Source organism: Colias croceus, chromosome 30 (genome assembly GCF_905220415.1).
Source record: "Colias croceus chromosome 30, ilColCroc2.1".
NCBI lineage: Eukaryota > Metazoa > Arthropoda > Insecta > Lepidoptera > Pieridae > Colias > Colias croceus.
In genome coordinates, this window is record NC_059566.1 from 4,315,627 (window position 1) to 4,341,772 (window position 26,146).

The 26,146-nt window shown below is 33.9% G+C and overlaps 1 protein-coding gene across 1 annotated transcript; it reads right to left on the reverse strand.

Moving 5' to 3' along the window:
• Positions 1–1,375: 1,375 nt before the first annotated feature.
• LOC123704732 (monocarboxylate transporter 12-like) lies at positions 1,376–25,869 on the reverse strand. The gene is made up of 18 exons (XM_045653180.1): positions 25,584–25,869; positions 20,282–20,386; positions 19,556–19,681; positions 18,631–18,764; positions 17,379–17,569; positions 13,717–13,860; positions 12,722–12,788; positions 12,319–12,434; positions 11,044–11,166; positions 10,347–10,492; positions 7,759–7,834; positions 6,607–6,733; positions 5,713–5,856; positions 4,734–4,876; positions 4,232–4,337; positions 3,616–3,689; positions 2,205–2,351; positions 1,376–1,695 (listed from the first exon to the last, which is right to left on the reverse strand). The coding sequence occupies exons 1-18, from the start codon at positions 25,614–25,616 to the stop codon at positions 1,571–1,573; spliced, it is 2,127 nt and encodes a 708-aa protein (XP_045509136.1). The 5' UTR covers positions 25,617–25,869; the 3' UTR covers positions 1,376–1,570.
• Positions 25,870–26,146: the final 277 nt, after the last annotated feature.

The window sequence follows — 26,146 nt, forward strand, 5'->3', positions numbered from 1 at the left end:
TATGCTAAATAAAAATGAACATGCAATAGACAAAAGTGATTTTGTTTTATTTACTACATCAATTATTACACTTCTAGGCCCATATGTAAGAAAGTATTAAAAATAAACAATGTCTAGGGCGATATTACAAGGAGAAACTTTAAATGTTGACAAATTACTTTAGTCATGGACTAAATAACTTAATAGGCCGGGAGATACTAACAAAAACTATTGTCGTTGCCTGAAGAATCGCCATACTGGTACAAATGACCTAATATTTTCTGTCAGTATCTCTCGGCCTATAAGACAACGGCCTATTCATCTAAATTATAAAAAAATACGACGATATATCAACAACTATTTTGAAAATAAAGCATATATCTTCTACTCTACAACTTATTATGTCTAGTTCACCATAGATAATAAATTTACAATGTCAAAATGTATCTAAACTTTGACATTACAATAATGCCAATAATAAATTGTAAAACACATATTATTTGCATTGAGATACTATACTATATAAATTTTTTAACAAAAATTCAATTTTTTAATAAAACAAAAATACCTTCACAAAGAAAATACGTTTTTTTTTAATTAGGGTAGGTACTCACTATTCATATTTCTATAATATAAATAATAATTGTAAAAGCTTTTCTAACACAAATTTATTTATGAATAAGGCCCCATAATATAATGTGTATTTGGGACTAAAATTATTTGACATTTAGAGATTTGCGCTTAATTTTGACAGGAAAGGAGACACGATTAGACTCAGAGCAATCTGCCCCCCTAGCCAAGTGGCTTTCTGTTAGCGTAGCGTTCAATAGAATAGACTACGAATGTATGAGATTGACGTAAGCTGTAGATAAACGATCTACAGCTTACGTCAATCTCATACATTCGTAGTCTGTATCTACAGCTTACGTCAATCTCATACATTCGTAGTCTATTCTATTGAACGCTACGCTAACAGAAAGCCACTTGGCTAGGGGGGCAGGTATGCTCTGAGCGATTAGATATGTCGCTATAAAGACCAGACAGACAGATTAAAAACTGCAGAACAATTGTGAATATCTTACCATACATATTCTATAATAATATGCATAGCTATATTTTTATGGTCAGTCGTCACACGTCAAATTGTAATGCCATGCCTCAAAAATATTTAGAAAGAGACACAATCGCGGTACCCTATCTGCCTTTCCTTTTGATTCAAATATATGATGATTTTTTAAATTTCCTTTTAGCTTTTCCCTCTTTTACACGAGCGAGAAAGAGACAGCTAGAGTACCGCACTCTTTCTAAATTCTAGAAGCTTTTTTTGCTCTACCTACAAAACCTTGTGTTAAATCATAAAATATGATAAAAAATTAATTTTAAATGAAAGAAAGAAATGGTTGCATTTTTATTCACAATAATTCTACAGTTTACACACAACAATAATACAGACAGATACACTATCTAGTTTTATCTATGTCTAAAAAAGGCGCGAAATTTTTTTTTTACATGACAATTTACTAGTCAAATGTTTTCGCGCCAAAACCCAATTCGGGTGACATTGATACCGACATATTTTATTTTTAACTTTTCACTCTTTTTCCTTATTTTTCGTAGCAATGTGGAATGCTATGACGGGAATCGAACCTAGCACCATACATGAACCCATTCCGTAGAAACACCAGGAGTATCCGCCTGTGACGTCACGAATTAAACCTGAAAATACAATTAAATTATTAGTGTCTGATGATTTTAGGCGAATACATTTAGAAATTACTTACTAAAGAATTATTAACGGATTTTAAATGTGATATATATGTATTATATTTCTAAAAAAAATATCAACGGTATTATAATAATGATTGACGTTGTTTGGAAGAGTATACCATTGAGCGATAAGGTTTATTAGGGTTACGGATCACTTGAGATTTTTAAAAAGTTAACAAGTGGAAATTTAAAATTTAAAATATGTTAAAATGAATTTTGTTATTCAGGGTGCTTTTCCACCAATAATGTGCGAGGATGCGTAGCGAGGAATGTGTTTGAAAGAACCAATCATATCGTTTCATTTAATTTGAAGTTTGAAGCGATATTATTGGTTATTTACAAACAGATTCCTTACACATCCTCGCACATTATTGCTGGAAAAGCATCCTTAATAAACATCAATTACTAACACAAAAATAAAATTCAATATCCCTTATTATTTTATTTATTTAACTCACCGGCTGTAGGCGGTACAGAAACAGCCGCCAAACTCTGGAACATTCTAACGAGACCATACGATGACGCTATACGAGCTGTACCAAATGCGTCCGCTAGTAATACGGGCACTAGAAGGAACCAACAGCCTAGACAGAGGCCGTAGGCACCTGGAATTATTATAATTCTAATATTATTAATCAATTTAGACGTAACTTTTGATTTATAGCTAGCGCGCAAGAGCAACTTTTGTCTCCTTCACTATTTTGTCTCTCCCAAGAAGCATATATCTAATACACTGGAGATTTCAGTATGAACATTAACTTGTAACAAGAAAATATGACCTTGAATGACGCCTGTATGTTTTTTTAATCCCTTTCACACTTTCGCATTTAGTTAGGTGTGAAAGGGATAAAAAAACATACAGGCGTCATTCAAGGTCATATTTTCTTGTTACAAGTTAATGTTCATACTGAAATCTCCAGTGTATTAGATATAAGCTTCTTGGTCTCTCCCATCAACTGTATGGGCTAGTAAGAAAGTGCGCGCACGTAGCGACGCAACTCCCCATAGAGTTGATGGGAGAGACTCAATAGTGAACGAGACAAAAGTTGCTCTTGCGCGCTCGCTCTTAATATTTTTGTGGATGAATAGTTGTCAATGTAGTTTTCCTTATTTCATGTCTGAACATGCTTAGCTGTCGAATACTATAAAATGCCGCATTCCTTTGACTCGTGGCGCATTCGTACGAATCGTGCCTTAGGGGGGGGGGGGGGGCCCGGAGGTTGTTTACACGACGTTCGACCCAACTACCCTCACTTTGCTAATAGTCGTTGACTTGCTGCGATTTGTTATCAACTACCTACATCAATTAGTTTGCTGTGTAGAATCGTAGTACATTCTTATTACATACAAACTAATATTTAACCCGCTCTGTGTTATTTCTAACAATAATTATAATATTATTTATCAAAAATATAACATTTAGTAATATGTTTTCAGAGTGTAAAGTATATTCGTTCATTCGTTCATTGACACATTCGTTCGTTCAATAATTCATTAATTGATTCATTCAACATCTCATCCCTATGTATGCTTAGATCTTTAAAACTATGCAAATGAATTTGATAGATTAGAAGAGGAAGATTTTAGTACATAATATTCAATTTGTTTAGGCAACGCGGGCGAAGCAGCAGGCGGTAAGCTAGATAATCAATAAGAGAATAATATTATATTTTATTTTTTTATATATTCGTACATTCGTTCAAAAATTCATTCATTCATTCAATCAATAATTATTTTAATCGACAATAACATTCGTTTATTCACATACTTAGATTTTTATTAATGTAGGCGTTCGATTACTAAAAGTAATGCAAAGTTCAATCTTATATTTCATACATTTTCGTTCATTAATAGGAAAAATTTTAATACCTGAAGCAATCGCAAGAGCCCACCATGATGATAAACTGGGTAATGTCAGTACTGCGATACCCGCGACAAGGATACTGAAATAAATAGAATTTGTTATTTTAGTTTATTTACAATTTTAATTTGGATTTAGGCCAAGTTTATCACTACATACTTAGTATAAAACAAAGTCGCTTTCTCTGTCCCTATGTCCCTATGTATGCTTAAATCTTTAAAACTACGCAACGGATTTTGAAGCGGTTTTTTTTAATAGATAGAGTGATTCAAGAGGAAGGTTTAAGTATATAATTTAATAGGTTTTAGACATAGCGGGTGAAGCCGCGGGGGGTAAGCTAGTAAATCTATAAATTTATTTCTGTGACTTGATTTTTAATAACTTTAGTCTATAGCCATGCATATTGCTATGCTAAATAAAGAAAAAATATGTTTCTAGTGATTTATTTTGTATAGAATTAGATTATTGATCAAATCTTAATATAATTTTCTGATAAAAAATTCAATATAACACAGGTAGGATACATTGTTGGATAGTTCATAAAATTCGAAGGACTTCACCTACAAGGGAAGTTAACAGTATTAAATAAAAAACCAAATAACTATAAAATATGGAAAATATTACCTGATTATATACGCCTTTCGTCTACAAAACAGATGTAAGTCACACAGCCAGCCGAGCCCCAGTCTGCCGCAGAGATCCAACACAGCACTGATTGCTACTAGACGACCTGAAATAAATGTTAAATTTTAAGATTTTTTAATTAGGTTAATTGTTTTTTGAGTAATTATTTTGTAATGTATTAAAATATAAATTCGGATAGATATAAGTACAAAAGGATATTCTATCGACCTTTCGTTTACGCAGTCTTTCTTTCATACTTACATACATTATTAAGTGATCTTGTCCAAAATTTATTTGTAAGAGTTTAATATAACACTCGAAATAACCTTACAATATTTAATATTAATAATTAAGTCAATCGTTCATTCATTCACTTCGTCTTACCTAAACTCACGTTAATAATATATATTTTGAACACAAAATGAAACCCCTTATTTATCCTTCAATCATTAACATACTCACTCACTAACTCACTCACTCACTCACTCACTCACTAACTCACCAGCAGCCGCCTTACTGTGTCCCGCGGCGACGGTATAAGCAGGTAGATAGTATAGCGCGTACGGTGAACCGCATGACATGAGCGCTACGGAGGTACATAGCAGGCCGAACCGCCATGATTTTAGTAGGGACACGTCTAGATATCTGGAATAGAGTTAAAATTCATATTTTTAAAAGTGAAGGGTATTAAATGCAGTATAAAGAACTTTAAAAAACAGTGGATAGTACATAGATAACAATGATGATAATAAAAAAATACGTGTGGTACACGGGGACTGCCGCGGTAAAGCTATTGCATGCTATGACTTCAAGCCACACCTCCGCCCGTCCCCGTGGGGAGCGTGAGGTTTTTTCGTTACGGAATTTCTGGATTCGGTCCCCGCACTAAAGGCCCGCGATAGAAGCTATGCAATAGCTTAAAAAACAGTGTATTTTGTCACTACATACTTAGTAGTATTATATTTATTTCTATACGTTTACTTTCGTTAATTCGTTCAATAATTCATATACCTAAATACTTTTCCACAATTTATTTATACGATAGGTACGTCTTATTTTAATATTATAAATACGAAAGTAACTCTGTCTGTCTGTTACTCAATCACGCCTTAACTACTGAACCAATTTGCATGAAATTTGGTATAGAGATATTTTGATACCCGAGAAAAAGGACATAGGATAGGTTTTATCCCGGAAATCCCACAGGAACGGGAATGCGGGTTTTTCTTTCTTTTGCGCGGGCGGTGCCGCGGGTGGAAAGCTAGTTTATCATAAAAGAACTTAACTAAAGAAGTAACACTGCCAAAAAATTAAACATTGTAGTTTTTGATGAACTAGCTAAACTTAATTTACAAAAATACCTGTCCTTCACCAAACTGTTTGTCTTTAGAAAACACTGTGTATACCTATTATTTCCAAATAACATTTCTAAAATTTGCCTATATCGCAGACGAAGCCAGAGCTATCAGTTAGTTTATTACCTGGATATAGTCCCAACACATCCACTCTTAACTTCTTCTTCTACGTTCTCTTCTTTCTTCTCTTCTATGTCTTTTTTCACTTCCGGCTCCACTATTTTGTTGGGAATTATTCTACATGGCAACGGCGGTTTTATGTATAAAGATCTGTAAAATATAATAATATAGTTTATGTACAGGATGTTCAAGTTTTTTTTTTATTATTTGGTGTATTATTCAATTATAAAATAACAAATTTAATTTTTTTTTCGTTGTTAGTTAGTACGATTCCCGGTCTGAATCCGGTCCGGAAGTGAATTTTTGAAAATCTCTTAATGTAGTTCTATTTTGACGTGACAACGTCTTATAAATTGGTTTGCCGGGTGACACTTCAAGAAACTACGTTACGCTCCGCTCACGTTATGCGCTCACAATGAGAGCGAGTGAGAGGCACGCGTCCCTTCCACTCGGGCATGGTTAGCCCGCCCAAGAGCGAGAGAGACAGACATAAAAAGTCGTTGTCACGTAAAACTTTCGCCCGTATACCGACTTTACAGGCAACCATTTTTTTTTAAATTAAAGAATGTTTCCTTTCAGCAAAATTTGCTACCATCATTATTTCAATTACTTCCAACTACTTTACTCCAAGGCCCATCGAAAATTTCCACACTGTACATATACAAACCTGCTTGACCGCCTCCTTGGTACAGTGGTTGACGCGTGAGCGTAGAACCGAGGGGTCCTGGGTTCGATTCCCGGTGGAGACAAATAAAAAAAATGTCTCGGTCTGGTAGGACACAGAAGGCTGATCACCTACTTGTCCTTAAATAAAATCGATCAGTGAAACAGATGTATAACGCATCTGCCCCTTACCCTACTTGGGGACACGGGACTTCACTTAATTTTTTTTATACAGACCTGCTAAGCTTTCGTCGACTGGCTTTATAAACACACGTACTGTCAGTGGATAGATCTTCAACTGAATGCAAGATGGACGACGAGCGTGTTGGTCGTAAACGAAGTCGGGCCACTTCACGGGGCAATCCTGAAATAATATTTTTCATTAACTCAAACATTTATTTATTCAATTATTAGACTTCTTCTAGAACTTTTGAAACGTCATTACTCATTACATATTTTTAACATTTACCACCGATTTGAAAAGCAGTATCTATGAAGAAGAACCGGCAAGAAACTCCATATTCTAGTTGCTCTTTTAAAATCATGTGCATATACACTTTAATTTAACATTATAATATTATGTAACTTAAATCTAACTACATAAGTAGTATGTATTATGCCAAAGAACTGTCCTGTAGTTCTCACAATAAATATGGTCTTACGGCAAAACATTTTAAACCTCTCGTTGGAGAGTAGTATATTCTTTGTTTTAAACACAGTCTAACTTTAAACAAGGGATCTGTCACTTTAAGTTGTCTATGTGATAAACCCTGTCTTAAGTTTTTAGTGGTACGACAGATAGATTTTAAATAAGAACGTGTGTGCCGAGCACACTTGTCAGAAGTGCAACTTCTTTTGCAAGATTCAAAGATACCAAAATCATGGTCTTACTCGATAACGTGACGGTATTGCCATGACGAGATCTTGAAAATTACTCTCAACGTGTAATAAATCGTGTGTTTCACTTCAAAAACAGTAATGATCATTAATTATGACGGTGACTACGATAGTGACAATGATGATGACGATGAAGTCGGTGATGATATAACATTACCGTCATTATCATCATCATCGTCATAATATTATGATAGTAAGTAAAGGTGTCCATGATGAAAATTTATTTCACCACGCGGGCGAAGCTGCGGTAAACAGCTAGTTATACAGGGTGTAATCGTTAAGTGTGCACAGGCGATTATTCCGTAAGTATAAGGAGTGTTTAATGTAAAATTTTAGGATATTTCCCGTTTTATTTTTAAATAGTTATTATTGCCATTTTACTCATTAGGTAAAGTACTTTCAATAACAGTTTAAAGTTTTTTGATATCTGTAATAGTTTCGAAATAATCGCCTGTGCACACTTAACAATTACACCCTGTATATTACACTTACCAACTACCCCCAAAACGTCTAAGCCCTCGGAATCTTCGGAGTCAGACATTTGACATGGTAATGGCGGTCGAGCAACCTGTAACGGAAATAAAAAGCTTTAAAAATTAAATAATAAATAAAATAAAATATTTCAGGACAATTTTCGCACACGGAACGATCATCCCATACTAAGCTTTCGCTTGTGTTATGGAATAATTTGCATCCAGACACAGAGCAAACATATACGTTCAACACACAAATATTTGCCCCGGGTGGGAATCGAACCCACGACCTCTGGCTTGGAAGGCAGGGTCACTACTAACAAAGCCAAAGGTGCAGTAAAAAAAAAAGGAGTACCGGCAGAAGTGAAAACTTGATTATTAACGTTCAGCATGTTTGATATTTTGGAATGGTATCCGTCTTACGCATGGAATAAAAGGGCTAAAAAAAAATCCGTCTTACGCTTTTTCGATCAGGCCACGTGTCCTGACGCGAGTTTAAGATTTTATACCCAACGCCGCTAAAGAAGTTTTCACTTCAAAAATTACTAACACCATTTTATTTTCACGTCATAAAGCAAGTATATTTTTTTCAGGGTGTATTATGTTAAAAACTGGCCTTAAAAGAATTATCAGTGGCTTAAAAGCTCTATGTAAAACTTAGAGATGAAATGACCGTTAAGTTGAGTATATATTGTATAATTTGCAATAAAAAACATTTAACAACTCGAACTAAAAACTATAAAATAATATTAAAACATTACGTTGTTCCAAGAATGTCGGTTCGCAAAGAAACATGACTGCATAAATAGGTGGTTAAACTTATAATAAACTAGCTTACACGGCTTCGCCCGCTTTGTCTTAATCCTAATAAATTATATACTAAAACCTTCATTTTGAATAACTCTATCTATTCAAGAAAACCGCATCAAAATCCGTTGCGTAGTTTTAACCCCTTATTGCATGAATTATTAAGGAGATGAAATAAAAATTATTTTTTTGCAAAAAAGTGTTTATTAGACCTTACATTATGAGATCAAATTGAGAAAAAAAATTATTTACTTATATTATAGAAAATATATAACGGCGCCATATATGGACTCGTATGCAGTGTTTGTTGTATTTTTTCTGTCATATATGGCTTCGTATGCAATTAGAAAAAAGTAACTAATTAATAAAATAAAAACATATTCCGGATTAATTTCACACACACGGTTGCTAAGCCCCAAACTAAACTTAAGCTTGTATCCTGAATGCTTAGTCAACTGATATGCTACATATACTTTACATAAATCCTATCCTACTTATATTATAAATTCGAAAGTTTGTGAGGGTGGATGTATGTGTATGTGTTTGTTTGTTACTGTTTCACGCAAATACTACTGAACCGACTTCTATGAAATTTAGCACACATAATATAGAGGGTAACTTGGACTAACACATAGGATAGGTTTTATCCCGAAAATCCCACGGGAACGGGAACTATGCGGGGTTTTCTTTGAAAACGCGGGCGAGGCCGCGGGCGAAATGTTAGTACTTTATATGGATACCTAAATAACACCCAGAATCACAGCCAACTTATACTTCGTGAAATTGCTTAAAACAATTACGTTTGTCATTATAACATAAAAACACGTTATATTTTTCACATAACGTGAAGGAACGAAATTGGAACAATATAGGCATAGCTGACGGGCGTTCTTCTTCCAAATTCGGTAATGACTAATCCCATCAGACCGTACAGAATCAAAGTGAAAATCTAGATGTCCTGCAGGAGTTTTTCGTAGCTTTTTTGCGGTAATTGGCGAGTCAGAAATACTGAGGAGACTCCAGAGATGCCGATGTTTCTAAGTTTTTGAGAGACGACCACGTCTTTTGGTAATAAGAGCTTTCCCTGACTTTCGCATTTGCTCTGAAACGGCTAATTAAAAATCATACAGTGGCATATAGCATGAGTCTGTATTTATTGATGATGATATAATATTTACATGCTTAGCATAGTGAGATAAAAGTGTCTAGGATTGATACTGGAACAATCAGTGAAAGTATCCTTGAATGCTGTGCTTGAATGCATACCCAGCCACATATGACATAATATATTTTGGACGGAATGCATACGAAGCCAAATATGACAGATTTGGAAAAGTACAAAAAAACATGATTAAAGCAAAAAAACAACCTAACCAAATGTTTTACCTTATTTTAGAAAGACTAAAGAATGAAGAAATATTTTTTTTTCATGGCTTTACTCACCTTTTTGATATTGAAATCTTAATTTGAAAATCACGGTTTTTTCCGCGCACCCAAACCGTCGCACGCGCTAGACTAAATCTATAATATATCTGATGGATAATATTTACACTGTATAAATTAATTACATTCCAATTCTCGATGAAATGCTGTTTAAGATGTAAGGTAGTTTTTTTAGATATTGTTTATAGTTAGCCTATAAAAAATTCATAAACTTCGTCGTCCATATATGGCTCTGTATGCGGTAAGGGGTTAAAGTTTTACGCATACGAAGGGACATAGGGACAGAGAAAGCGACTTTGTTTTATACTATGTAGTGAAGACACTAGATGGCGCTCTTTCAAAGGTAAACAAAAATACCTCAATTAAACTAGGATGTATGATCTCCGTCAGCAAGTTTGTCCGTTTGTCCTCATTCATCATGGCGTTCTTTTGGTTAAACGTCAACTCTGGTTCGGGCTGGAACAGATTCTGTAGTCTGTTGTCTTTGAGTGGGACTGCTTTACCTGTAAATTGATGTTTTATAGTTTTTCGCTAGTTAGTTATTAATACAGTGGACAACACAAGTTTGTTACTGACGGAATTCAAATTGTTCAAACATATAAGTTAGTATAAAAAAGGAAAAAACAAAAGAAACAACGACCAAAAACCAACCACGCTGTCTAAAAACAGCATGTACATTATACAGGCTAGCATCCTGTACCTTTAAAAAAACACACACAAACACAATATATTGAACACTCTGTGTAAAACAAAAAATTACTACGACCTAACCATCTTGTTTAGTTATATAGGTATCCTAAAAAATGTAATACCAAATATTTAACACCCTGTATCCATACTAATATTATAAATGCAAAAGTAACTCTGTCTGTCTGTCTGTCTGTTACTCAATCACGCCTAAACTACTGAACCAATTTGCATGAAATTTGGCATGGAGATATTTTGATACCCGAGAAAGGACATAGGCTACTTTTTATTGCGAAATATGTACCACGGGCGAAGCCGGGGCGGACCGCTAGTAACCAATATATAACAAAACACCATATACACTCACCGTCCTGCACATCGTGCAGCAGCGTGGTGCTCTCCGTAGTGGTGGTGGGGGGCGTGGTAGCACGCGGTACTGGCGGCGGCCGGTACAGCGTGGCCGCCACGCACACGTGGAGCATGCCTCCGCCTGGATACAATAAATAAATAGATAGGTATATATGTAAATACACACATCAACAAAGTCTAGGCAAAGTCAAAATTGAATGATCGATAGACTATAATTCATTTCATTTACAGTATGACAAAATTCTTCATAGATTCGTACGAAGAGATATTCGTACAATACTAAATATCCGTAGACTTCGTTGATGTGTGTATAATAAGAAAGTCAAATCTGTACATTGAATATTTTTCTAAAAGAATACTATAGATACTGAAGCCAAAAACATAGTTTTTAGAATTTATGTCTGTTTGTATGTCCGGGCTAATCTAATCTGTATAACATTTAGAGTATGCGTATCCTTACTAATAAATATCACATTTAATATTGCTGGTGGTAGTTTTTACTACAGTGAAAGTTTCACTGTAGTAAAAACTGTACAGTGAAAAACGTATCTCATTCTGAATATTGTAAAATAAATCTGTTACTGTTCCAATATACGTCTCATAATCTTAGTACATAGCTATTTTGGATTCAAATTTGTAAAAAAGGTGATTTTTGACCGTAATTTTAATAACGAGGTACCTAGTTTCTTGTTATACAGGATGTAATCGTTAAGTGTGCACAGGCGATTATTCCGTAACTATTGCAGATATCAAAAAATTAAAAGTACTTAATGAGTAAAATAACAATAATAACTTTTTAAATATAAAACGAGAAAAATCCCAAAAAAATTACATCAAGATTACGTATAGTGTTTTTTGATATCTGTTATAAGTAGTTTCGGAATAATCGTTTGCGCACACTTAACGATTACACCCTGTATAATATGTTGTCAATTTTTTTATTGGAACGAACTTCATAACGTGCGTTGCGAAAGGCACACAGCAGGTCAGAGTAATATAATATATCTGGCACAGAATGACCAAATTTTTCTATAGCCGACGGCTATTAGCCGTGCATTGTGCGCGTGTTTCTCTGTCTCTCTCACTTTCTCATAGAACTTCGTTCCATCCGGGTATCCCTTGGACACTTCTAAAAGTTTTTACTTATTTAAATGATTTGTTATATTATAATATAATAATAAAGTATTTTATTTGCATACAACCTTTTACAATTTTACAATTTGTGTTAGTGAAATTTATGTTAAAAAGTTTATAAAACAATAATTAAACTTACCCAATAGTAACACAGTTCCATGCAAACCGTACATATCAACTAATTTCTCAATCAACATCGGAAAAACGAAGCTACCAGCTGCCGTCCCGCTCACACATATACCGTTCGCCAATGCTCTGAAAGAGACAACATAATTGCTTGCGTCAAAGTATCAGATGCAAATTTAAAAAAATATAGAAGTCAATTCTTTTCAAAAATAGGATGACGATCAATTCTTATTTCAAAAAAAATATTTTTTTTAATATAAAAGCTTATGCTGAAGGTAGATTTTACGCGCCAAATAATATATCATCCTAATTTTTTTTAATTCAATCGAGGAGGAAACAATAAATATTTTTTCAAAAATTAAAACAATAATTCGTATTGTTTTTTTTTTTCTCTGTTTGAAATGTAAAAATCTTACCGGTGTTTGTCGAAATATTGTGATACAATCACAATGCCCGGGGTAGTAGAGAGGCCGCCGCCAATACCTGAAAAAATATTAAATCAATTTAAATTTATACGTTAACTTATTACAAATAGGTAAGACTTATTTTTGCAACAACAAGTTACAAGTATGTGATGAATAAAAAAATAGAACCAATTCTAAAATCAGAGACAGATTAAAAACAATGATTTTTTGCTAACGTCAAAGTTGTCATAAAAGTTTTAAGTAATTTACAAATTATTATAAAATATTATATTTGATGACGTAGGCAACATTTTTTATGATTACAAAAAGAGCGTGTACCGAACACACGTTTCAGAAGTGAAACTTCTTTGGCAAGATTCAAAGATAGAAAATCGTCGCCTTACTCCATGCCGTGACGGTATTTCCATGACACGACCTTGAAATTTTAACTCAACGGGCTTATAGAAGTTTGACTTCAATTAGAACAGATTCTGAAATAAACATTTTGATAACGTCAAAGTTTTCATAAAAAGCTTTAGCACAAAACCAAGACAAAACACAGTCGAACTTTAAACCAGAGATCTGTCACTTTTATAGTTGTCTATGTGAAATACAACAAAACCAGAACGCGCGCTCAAAGTTAAACCCTAACCTATCTAATGTTTTTGAAGTTATACTTCTTTTGGCGCGATGGAGAAAAATGATGAGAGTGAATTTTTACGATGCGCGCGCACACCAACACCTAAATTTAACAGCATGAAGTTAGTTCTAGGTGGTATGAAAATTGATAACTATGTTCAAGTTGTATATTCTAGCATTTTTTTATTTAAATAAAATCTTTTTGATTAAGTAATTTTAATATTTATCGTTAATCACTACTGCATTTTAGTAATTTTTTTTTCCATACGCCAAAGAAGTATAACTTCTAACGAGTGTACATACACACACTCTTTTTTTTGTGGTAAGATAGTATTTAGGTCTAATGGCTATGAAAAATTATAACTCACCGGTCATAACTCCAAAACTCAACAGCAGATGCAATAAGCCCGTACTGAAATACGACAGCGCCAGACCGGTAGCACAGAACAGTCCTCCAATGAACACGACCAGACGACATGAGTATTTCTCGCAGAGGGCTGATGATAGAGGCGCTAGAAAAAAATAGTTTGGAAAATCCAAAAGTGCACGCCTCATAATCTCATCCTGTACAATAAAATTGATTATTTATAAAGAGTACGTGACTATAAATATAAAAAACCGGCCAAGTGCGAGTCGGGCTCGCGCACAAAGGGTTCCGTAGCAGCAAATATAATAAACTTATATCATCGCGGATTTTTAAAGGTGTACAATACTGTAGTATATTTTTTGATCTATCTTATAAGGTTCAGCCATCGTTTTCAGTGTAAGCACAATAACTTAACCAAAATTACAGTTAAATCAACCTATCTCAAAAACTATAAGAGATACTTTGATCAAACCAAAAATCGTTGAAAGAGTTAATTAGCATGCATCACCTCTATTTTTTTTAGAATTTTATACCCCGTAGTTATAAAAATAGAGGGGGGGGGACATACTTTTTATGACTTTGAGAGCTGATATCTCAAAAACCGTTCACTTTAAGAAAAATGTTTTTTAGAAAACTTTATATCATTTTAAAAGACCTTTCCATTGATACCCCACACGGGTATGTACATCGAAAAAAAAATTTCATCCCTCAGTTACATGTATGGGGGGCCCCACCCCCAATTCTTTTTTTTACTATTTAGTGTCATATTTTTGTAGCGGTTCATACAACACATATTCCCATCAAATTTCATCACTGTAGTACTTATAGTTTCCGAGTAAATCGGCTGTGACAGACGGACAGACGGACAGACGGACAGACGGACATGACGAAACTATAAGGGTTCCGTTTTTGCCATTTTGGCTACGGAACCCTAAAAATGAAATAAAATAAAACATTTGGAAAAGTAAAGAAAGCGGTACCGTAATAATTGAGCTATTTTTCTTGTGGCCCCACCTAGATGTGAATCTGCGCAGGTTTAAGGGACTGACTACCAACTTATTTTTTTAAACCTTGGCTTATAGTATAAAGAATCGAGTTTATAATGGTGAATTTTGAGTACACTATAAAAAAAAAAAAAAAAAGTCGATATTTTTTTTGTTTATTTAATAACAATTAAACCACATCGAATCAGACCCTGAAAAATGAAAGGGTTCTATTCCTGAGCATACTCAAGCGTAAGAGAAAAAAAAAGACTCGATTAGTAAAGTATTTCGGTCGCTATCGTGTTAACAAGAAAAAGGATCCGCACATACAGACACACGGACGTCCAAGACAGAACTTTTTTAAACTGTTTTTTAACTAGTTTAAATAACAAAAATGACATCAAAAATATCATGAACGTTAAAAATAGTGTTTTTTCTTAATATGTGTGTGTATGTATTATCTTACAAGTGCAATGTATGATACATAAAGACATTTTAAGTTTGAAAAATCAGATGTTTTGCGCGAAGTGACAGTAGTACCCACCTCAACGCAACGCTTCGCTTATGAGGCGTGCAATAATAAAAAGTATTTAATCAAATATTCGCGCTTCCCTATAACCAATAAATTATGATTACAATTATAGATCGTATATAGGGTAACGGGTACTAACCTTGGCACCCCCCCAGTGATTGGCACTTTGAGGTTTAACATGCAATTATTATGTTTCGCTGACTAATTACCAAAAATAAAATTTATCAAATAATGCCCCCATTATTTATGGGCAACACTAAATGGTAGTTATGAATTTTAAAAACTCGTAACACGGAGAAAAAAAATCTTTTCTGTCATGGTTCCGAGCGCAACAACTTTATCGTGATTTTTTAACAAATTTTGCTAATACTGGGTAAGTTTGTAAGTTGTTTTTCTTTGTAAGTAGATTAATAAATGATTGGTGTGTTGTTTGTACTTGTTAATGAGTTATTATATTACAGTTTTAAAGCAAAATTTGTCATAAAAATCTGTTGATTATTGAGTTCTTGGGGTGCCAATGACTATGAGCCATGTTTTGTATGAGAGTACAGTTTTTTGGCACGGGGGCCAATGAATAGATAACGGTTTAACAATTATCCATGTTAGATTTTGGACTTTTTATGACGTGCATTAAAAGTTCTATTCATAAAAAGCCATATTATGGTGATAGTGAGTCTGCATCCAAATTTTGGCAGGGCCAATTATTGTACTTTTAAGGCGATTGGCAGGGCCAATCATTATACTCGTATGGTGCCAATAATTATACCTACTTTTAATGAGGAGTAGTAGTGATGTGCTAACGTTCATGTGATTTATTAGGTAAATAATTATAATAACAATAACAGGCCTGATACAAAGTAACATTGCCTCCTACGCAGAAGGTCCTGGATTTGATTTCTTCATAACAAAATCATGTTGTGTCTAAGGTGCTATAACATGTAGGTATAATAATATGTAATTAAAAAAATGTATTTAATTTAGGTAGTAAACACAATGTTGGATGGTGCTATGTGAATTAAGCCAGATTTTTTTATTATTATTAATTCAACAAAGATATTCAAGATAAATCATTTTACATCTTGCATTTTTTTCAATCTCTATTAGGAAGAGCGAGAACGTATGAGAGGCGGACCAATCACGAAGCAAGCGGACGCCCATTTTCAATTCGATACTTTAATCTGCATGGCTTATAACAGTTAATAGATACCTAGCTACTATTTGTTGCAGCATTTTATTATTGCAAGCCTATTCCCAACACTATTTGTTCTCCGTCGTATTGATTGGCATACCACGTGTATTATTATTGGCAGTGCCAGTCATTGTACCTTTCACTATGTTAATCACTATACCACCGAGTGCCAATAATAGTGCCCTGGGGACTTTTTCAATATTTGTTTAATTTTATCATGTAAAGTCTTATTAATACAGCTAAATTTTGATTCGAAATGGTTCCTAATATATTTTACAATCAAATGCCATAAAGTGTAGGTCACTAGTATAAACGGTTGATTTTACACAAGCGTTAAAAGTCAGTAAATTGCTTTAGGTGCCAATCATTGTACCTCTTACCCTATATTATGGTAGAGGTTAAGTGTGCCAATGTTTTAACAAATTCATATTCATGAAACATTAAGGTTTTCATAGATAGAATATAGAATTAAACTAACAACTGGAGATACCGAAATTGAATCAAAAAACACGTATTGCGAATCAATGGAAACGATAGGCCATCAATCCTAAATAAAAGAAAATCTGATATTTAGAAGGAGAGAGTAGATCGCGGAAACAATGTATCTATCTGTTTCTCTCTAATAACGGAAATATCCAGTGATTCTGCTTTATTTAGAAAGTTACTCATATTTAATAGTTACCAATGTTTATCAAATAATATAACGTCTTATAAATTCTGTCCTTTCTTTTCCAAAATCTTTTCCAATATATTGTGTTTTCATGAATGTGTCCGTGTGTGTATTTGAACGTGAACACGCGTGTGTGTGTGTGTGTGTATACTATCATTACATACTCAGATCACTATTAAGTGATAAGACCGCCAAAATAGTTGTACTCTGTTCTATGTGTAAGTAGTTATAAGGTTTCTTAACTGTACAACTATTAAAGGGTTAAATAAATAAATACATAAATACTCACCCAGTGCCAAACACAGCGTAGACAAAGCAGCCGGTATCCAACTAGCCACGCTCTCTGAAGAATCCGGGAACGTTTCCATTATCTCCACATACAGCACTCCATAGGATTTGAAGAGACCAGCGACCCAGAACTGGACCATGAACGCGCCGAACACAACCACCCAGCCATAGCCGCCGTCTGGCGGTGATGTGCTATAGAAACATAAATAAATATTTCTAGACAATTTTCACACACGGCACGATCTGATCCTAAACTTTCGCTTGTGTTATGGAAACCAGAAGGCTGATAAACATACATATACAGGGTGTCACGGATTTACTATCGTAGGCCTAATGGAGCATATATAGTGTTTAACCTTCTGATGCTGTAAAAAATATTTAAAAAATCCGGTCGTGCAGGAAAAATTATCTTACAACTTTTCAATAAACTTTGTGTTCGTAACCCTAACTACGCGGATCATACTCGCGAGCGTTATACATAAGCGGTCATTCACCTCGAACGCTATGCTTAACCTCGAACCTCGAAAATAAATACCTACTGTTTGGATAATATTTTTCAGAGTACCTATACGAGACAAATACACAAGTACCTACACTATCGTTTATGTATACCAAAAAAAAAACGAAAATTTACTTAGTACCATCGCCTTCTGATCGTACCCTTTTAATACCTACTTAATCATATTTTAATCTTAAATAAATATATAATAATAATAAATAAATGCTTATATAGATAATTAACACCCAAACACAGAGCAAACGATACGATGTGATCCGACAGAGATGCCAAAATTAGCAAAAAATATTGGCCATTTTTATACATAAGTTATGGGAAGGTTTACACGAAGAGAAACAAATGATAAATACAAGATCTTTTTCATAGAAATATTCTTATAGTGAACACGAAATCCTCCTCCTAAGTCCTAATGAAGTAGATGACAACGCACTGTATTTTAATTTTAGTTTGTATTCTATTCTTAATGAAATTTGTTACATAGCGTATTCTTTTAATCTATACTATATCTATACTAATATTATAAAGTTGAAAAGTTTGTTTATTTGTTTGAACGCGCTAATCTCATGAACTTCTGGTCCGATTTGAAAAATTATTTCGGTGTTAGATAGCCCATTTATCGAGGAAGGCTATATATCATCACGCTAAGACCAACAGGAGCGGAGCGAGTGAAACCGCAGGGCACAACTAGTATGATACAACAACAATAGCTTTTTATTTAATAATATTGAATACTAACTCAGAGGAATCGCTCTGCGGCCGTAACTTCCTGGACACGGCAAGCAGCGGCCGCGCCGTCACCGACGAGAGTGTTAGCAACGAGTCCTCCTCTTGCTCTGTTGGCGACATGGCCGAGAGATATGCACCTACTTGCTGGAATCATTTACAAAATAAACATTTTTTTTAACTCAAACATTTATTTATTCAATTAGACTTCTTTTAGAAGCACTTTCGAATCGTCATAAAAAATTTTTAACATTTACCACCGATTCAGAAAGCATCTATGGAGAAGAACCGGCAAGTTGCTCTTTTAAATCATGTCAGTACTTATTAGAATTTAATTTTACAAAATATAAATAATAATAAGTATTTCACACACGGCACGATCAGATACTAAGCTTTCGCTTGTGTTATGGAAACCAGATGGCAAATAATAAACATACATAATATAATTTTAAATACATATTTATATAGATAATTAACACCCAGAAACAGAGCAAAGATGTTCATCACACAAATACATATTTGCTCCGGGTGGGAATCGAACCCACGACCTCTGGCTTGGAAGGCACAACAATGACTATAGTTTCCATTCATTGATTCAATCAATCGTTTGGATCAATTTTAAAGGTGAAAACTCTCTTACAAATGAGAGCAGAATAATGTACATAGAAAATGTGGTTTAGTATGAAATAACTGATTTATTGAAGTGAAACTTCTTCATCGGGGTTGGAAAAAATTTAGTTTAACATTTTTTCGTTACGCGTGACACTTTGCCGTTACGCGCCATCTTTTTCTTATCCCTACCACGCGTGATTCGACGTATTTCTGTAAAGTTGCATTTACTTAGTAAATTATTTTTTGAAAAATAAGGTCATAAAGAAGTTTCACTTCTTACGTGTGTACACTAGTACACGCACACATTTTGTTTTATCAATACTTACAGACGCAAGCGGCAGCTCTAGAAGCAGACTAACTGGCCTCTCTCGCTGTTCCATTCTATCGCTTTGCTCTGGCGGCGCAGACTGGATGGATAGCAGGGAACCCGCCTTGTCTGGTGATAGCACCGCCTGGAACACAACAGACACTCCAATTTTATTATTGGTATAGATTAATAAATAAAGTGGTTGAGGCGTAAAGTAAAGACAGACAGACAGAGTTGCTTTTGCAATCTATACTTAATATTTTGAACAGTTTGTTTGTTTGAACGCGCTAATCTCAGGAACTACTGGTCCGACTTGAAACATTATTTCGGTGTTACATAGCCCATTTATCGGCTATATACCATCACGCTAAGACCAACAGGAGCGGAGGCACGCGGGTGAAACCGCGCGGAACAGCTAGTAAATAAGTAAATGTCTTTATTTGAAAAGAAAACTATTTAATTAAAGAACATTATTTTAAAGATAACAAAATTACATTATAATTCGAATCAACACATTAGCCATAAACGATATTAAAAGTAAATTTTTTCATTGTCACATCTTGATCACATCACAAAAACTAATAGTCCGATTTGAAAAATTCTTTCGGTGTTAGATAGCCCATTTATCGAGGAAGGCTATAGGCTATATAACTATCATCACGCTAAGACCAAGAAGCGGAGCCACGCGGGTGAAACCGCGGAGCGCAGCTAGTAAGGATTAGGGATTATCTTCCTTGTAACTGACCTCTGTGATGTCATCACCAGGGAGGTCAATCGAGCAGGAGACAGGCGCGACGGACGTCGGCGGCGCAGACGACCCAAGGATGCCGCCTTCGAGTTTTGACAACTCCTGGAATAAATCATTATTCATATAAATAAATAAATCTTTATTGAAAAAGAGCGTGTTTGCCGAGCACACGTGTCAGAAGTGAAACTTTGGCAAGATTCAAAGATACTAAAATCGTCGCCTTCCATGACGTGACGGTATATAACCTTTAAATTTTACTCTCAACGCGCCTAAAGAAGTTTCAATTCTTTTAACAAAAAAAAAATAAAATTCTTCTAACAAAAATATAGCTTGAATAACTTAACTCTCAAGTGAGCTTAACAAATCACGAACTCATTGCGTAAGTTAAAGTTAATTTATAAGGCTTCTGAAACGTTACATAAGTTTTTACTTATTATAAACGGGGTAAAAATATTGAATAAATACTTGTTTTAATAATCACTACATAGTATAAAACAAAGTCGCTTTCTCTGTCCCTATCTTTAAAACTACGCAACGGATTTCGATGCGGATTGTTTTAATAGACAGAGTGATTCAAGAGGAAGGGGTTAGTATATAATTTATTAGGTATTAGACAAAGCGGGCGAAGCCGCGGGCGGAAAGCTAGTAATAAGATAAATAAAAAGAGCAACTATGGAGTTTCTTGCCGGTTCGTCTCCATAGGATCTACTGCTTTCCGAATCGGTGGTAAATGTTAAAAATATGTAATGGCGATTCAAAAGTGCTTCTAGAAGAAGTCTAATTGAATAAACAATTGTTTGAGTTTAATAAATCGATAGTTATGTCATACTAAAGCCCGTGACTGCACTCGCCCGGTACCGATTTAAAAAGAAGACTGCCACAGATAGTAATTATAGTAATTATACCTACTAATATTATGAAGCTACGCAGTTTGTTTGTTTGAAAGAAGATCTCAGAATGTACAGATTCGTTTAGACTGAAATTTGACCCACTTGAGACAACATATTTAATTCAAGTTTTGTTCACATAACAAGGATCGGTGGCAAATGGAAATGTACAATCATTTCATGAGTTTAAGCGTGTTTTTGTTTTTGTTTTAACTTTATTTACGTATCTTCTTATTATTATTTTAGAAGAGTGGTTTAGGAATATCATATTATGTTACCTAAGTTAAAAGACAGCGGCCGAAGCCACGCGCATAAATCTAGTCACTACATAAGTACATAGTATAAAACAAAGTCGCTCTATGTCCATATTATCATGTATGCTTAAATCTTTAAAACTACGCAACGTTAGTATTTTGATGCGGTTTTTTTAATAGAACGAGTGATTCAAGAGGAAGGTTCTTGTATACAATTTTTTAGGTTGTAGACAAAGCGGGCGAAGCCACGCGCAGAAAGCTAGTATCAAATAAAAAAAAATGTGTGCGTGTACTAGTGTACACACGTAAGAAGTGAAACTTCTTTATGACCTTATTTTTCAAATAATAATTTACTATATACAACTTTACAGAAATACGTCGAATCACGCGTGATAAGAAAAACATGTCGCGTAACGGAAAAATGTCACGCGTAACGAAAAAATGTTACACTAAATGTTTTTTCCAATCCCGATAAAGAAGTTTCACTTCAATAATGTATAACTAGTTGTAACCGGTTTAGATCAATACTGCAATACATCCTTGCTCATGGAATCGATACGCAGGGCGGGCGGAACCGCCTTGTGGTAGGTCAATGAATTACGTCATTTGCGACACAAAGGTGTTAACACAGGTGTTAATCAACTCATAAATTATTCGAACACGAAACCATTTTATGTTAAAAGCCGATTTTTCATTTTAAAACATAACTAAGGTAGAAGAGGTAATTAACGCCCGCCTAACAAAAATCTAATTTTTTATTTATTAAAACTACTTTAAAGCACATAAACAGACGACGAGTAGGTTTGATATTTCTTTCTAAACCGAAAAATACCAATTAAAACGTGAAACTATTTATGTTTCATGACATAAAGACATCTTTTTAAAAACCTTTTCTTGGGCGTTTATAGAAATACTGTGTTAAATAGCGCCCGTTTATGAAAGAAAATTGTGTATGCCTAAAATACGTTCTTATAGAATTTCTGCTAAGTAAAATATAAAAAGCACGTTATAAAATTTCTTTATTAAAAATAAAAGAAGCTCAAGAAAGAAAATTTAGTATTAAAACTATAAAATTCGTAACTCACATAAAGTGACTTGTTTCTTCAAGTTGTAACGATTTTATACTTTTTTATTTTAGTTTAACTAATCAACGTTAATATTAGTAATCTTCTACCATACTTTAAACAAAAAAAAAACTAATTTAACGCCCCAAGGTCCGTTTACTGGGCGTTATTACGCGACTGGGCGTTATTGACATTTTTTTTAAATTTTGAAGTAATTAAGTAAATCATTTTGAAAATATTTACAGAATATGAAGTGTGGTTATGTATATTACTGCCAAAGTATAAAATAATCCAAGAAATAACTCAAAAACAACTGAAAACTTATAGTTTCGTTAGAAGAAATTTTTATAACAGCCAGTGCACGTCTAACGCTCTTGAAACGAAAGCTGCTACTGGCAAAGATGGCAACTCCAGACTTACGCAACCGCGCTAGGCGCGTTCCTATTGGTGCAATTCATTTATGCGTGAGGTACGATGCGGGTCTATTGAATATAAGTGGGTTTTTTGAAGTTCGGGCGTTATTTAACAGAGGGCGTTAATTGACACACCTACCTTATATGTATAGGTAAATACTAAATACCTACACCTATTTATTCATTTATGTATTTAAAAATGGCGCTTGTAAATTTAAACTTGAATCGTGTTGAAAAATTTAACGGTCATACCTACCTATACCAATAGATATAATAAATAAATAAATTATGTATTTAAAAATGTGACCTATCAACTGTCGAAAGTTGGCTAATTGAGACATTTTTGAATGATTGTTTAAATAATATGATATTCGACGAATAAGTTTAATTAAGGATTGAAAAACATTTTGTTGACAAAAAAACTATATCAAATGTATTGGTAAGCGCATAACCCGAGAACGGCTGAACCGATTTCGTTAATTTTTTAATAATATTTCTTGAAGTACGAGAATGGTTCTGAGAAAACTTAAACATGTACCACGGGCGAAGCCGGGGTGGACCGCTAGCTGTGGCCTGTGCTCCGCGGTTTAGCCCGCAGTGCTCCGCTGTTGGTCTTAAGCGAGATGATATATAGCCTATAGCCTTCCTTGCTATCTAACACCGAAAGAATTTTTCAAATTGAGGCAGTAGTTCCCGAGATTAGCGCGTTCAAACAAACTAACTCTTCAGCTTTATAATATTAGTATATGTAGATAAAAAATATGTTACAGATTTAGAAAGAAAGAAAGAAAGAAGAAAGAAAGAAAGAAGAACTTTCTTTCTTTCTTTCTTTCTTTCTTTCTTTCATGTTACAGATTTACGTGTAATTAAATTTTCTATTTTCCGAATACAAAGATATAGATTATAGAAGACAAAGGAAATACAACTAATGTATTAACTATATCGATTGGACAATTCTGCAGTTACGAAGTAAGTGATGAGTCACAGTGAGTCATTCTATTCCTAGAACTGTCACTAGACAATTTATCAAACAACTCTATTACAATAAATAAGTAATTTCCTTTATTATGTTGTCTGGAAGAGATCTTCTGTACAAATATTGTTGTATTGCATTTTGCAATTGATTTATCTATACTTAAAATATTATAAAGCTGAACGCGCTAATCACAGAAATGACTGGTCCGATTTAAAAAATTCTTTCGGTGTTAGATAACAAACTCTTCAGCTTTATAATATTAGTATACTTAGATCAGTTATTTTTAACAAAGAATTACGTCAACTGAAGGCGTGGGCTGAAGTTAAGTATCTATATGTTACTGGAACATTCTGGTTAAAAATGTTGTTATTTTTGTGAGTTAGTATTTCGTATTATTTTTTTGAGTATCATATTATATTCCATCATCTAAACATTAAATATGGGAAATGAAAGTTGTATTGGACATATTCTAATATTTTATTAAGTAATAATTAAATTCCTAATGAATTACTCAAAAAATCAGTAAATGTTTGTATCTGGCTTAAACGTAAACCAGCTAAAACAATGATGTCGTTGAAATCAAATGGTGATGAAGTAGAGTAAAATTTGAACCTTTGTATCCTTATACGTTTTGTGAGCATTGATTAAAAAAAAAAGACGGGTTACACTCCGGGAGTGCCGGCAGAAGTGAAAACTTGAATCTTATTAACGTTCAGCATGTTTGATATTTTGGAATTGTATCCGTCTTACGCATGGAATATAAGGGCTAAAAAAAAAAAAAAAAGTCCGTCTTACGCTTTTTCGATCAGGCCACGTGTCCTGACGCGAGTTTAAGATTTTATACCCAACGCCGCTAAAGAAGTTTTCACTTCAAAATTAAAACTATTATCCATACGAATATTATAAAGCTACAGAGTTTGTTTGCAAACGCGCTAATCGCAGACACCACGGTTCCGATTTGAAAAATTACTTCAATGTTAGATAGCCCATTTATCGAGGAAGGCTATAAGTATATCATCACGCTAAGACCCAAAGGAACGGAACAATACGGGTAAAATCGCGTGGCACAGCTAGTCCCATATAAGAATTATTAAAAAAAACTGAATATTTTACTTCCGTAGCGAATAGAAAATAGCTCTTCCTATAGTTTTGACTTTTAACCGACATTCCTAAAAGCTTTCTTTGTAGCGTATTTCTACAAAGATATCTAAGACGAAAATTATTAATTATCTGTAAATATTTTTATTTATTTTCTGTCATATTTATTTTCTATTAAAATATGTATTTTTAACACAAGAAGAAGGCTTGAGCGCTTGGAAGCGATTTGAATTGTGTCATTAATTAAACCCATCACAGGTGCATAATATTACCTTACTATAAAAAGTGATCTTTAACAACTTTTAATAAAAATACACAACGCATTGAGAACCTCCGTCTCAAGATATAGTTAACAAGAACATTATAGAAAATATATTTAAGAATCAATTTCCTAAATACGATATTGCTCTTTAACAACTTATAAGATGAAAAAATACACTTCGTATTGAAAACATTCGTCGTTTTAATGTATAATTAACGAATCAATTTCCTAAATAGGTATCAAAGAGACAACCCAAATGAACTGAAGTGACCCCGGAAGTACTTAATATATAGTATAACTTTTACTTATCTATGATTATAACCATAGTATAATTACATAACCAACCTTATTATACACGAATTCCCGGGGCAAAGACATTTCTGAATATCAGGAGGAGCTGGCGTAGTACAAATATGATCTTCCGATTCCGTCGACTCTAATTTTCTACCGAATACGGTGAAAACCGTATGAAACATTGGTCTTACAATACTAACACTGTTCGAAAGTTTTCCACTTGATTTTCCTTACAATACGGGAATAAATACGTAAAAAATTACGGACACATCGCGGTCATATATCAAAATGTATAAATTTTTAGCGTATCGCCTCGCAACAGTCTTTCGAGTGACTATTTTAGCGCTAAATACGCATGCGTAGCAGAAATCAATATTAATGTTACCATTCCTACAAAATCTAGAATTTTTGTCTAGACTAGGCTGTTGTTTAATGCTTCTTCTTTTTATGGCATAGCAAGGAAACTAGGAGCATAGTTTGACATGCAAGTCAACTATTCTAAAATTACCTATGCAGAATAAACCATACTTAATAAATATTATAAATGCGAAAGTAACTCTGTCTGTCTGTTACTCAATCACGCCTTAACTACTGAACCAATTTGCATGAAATTT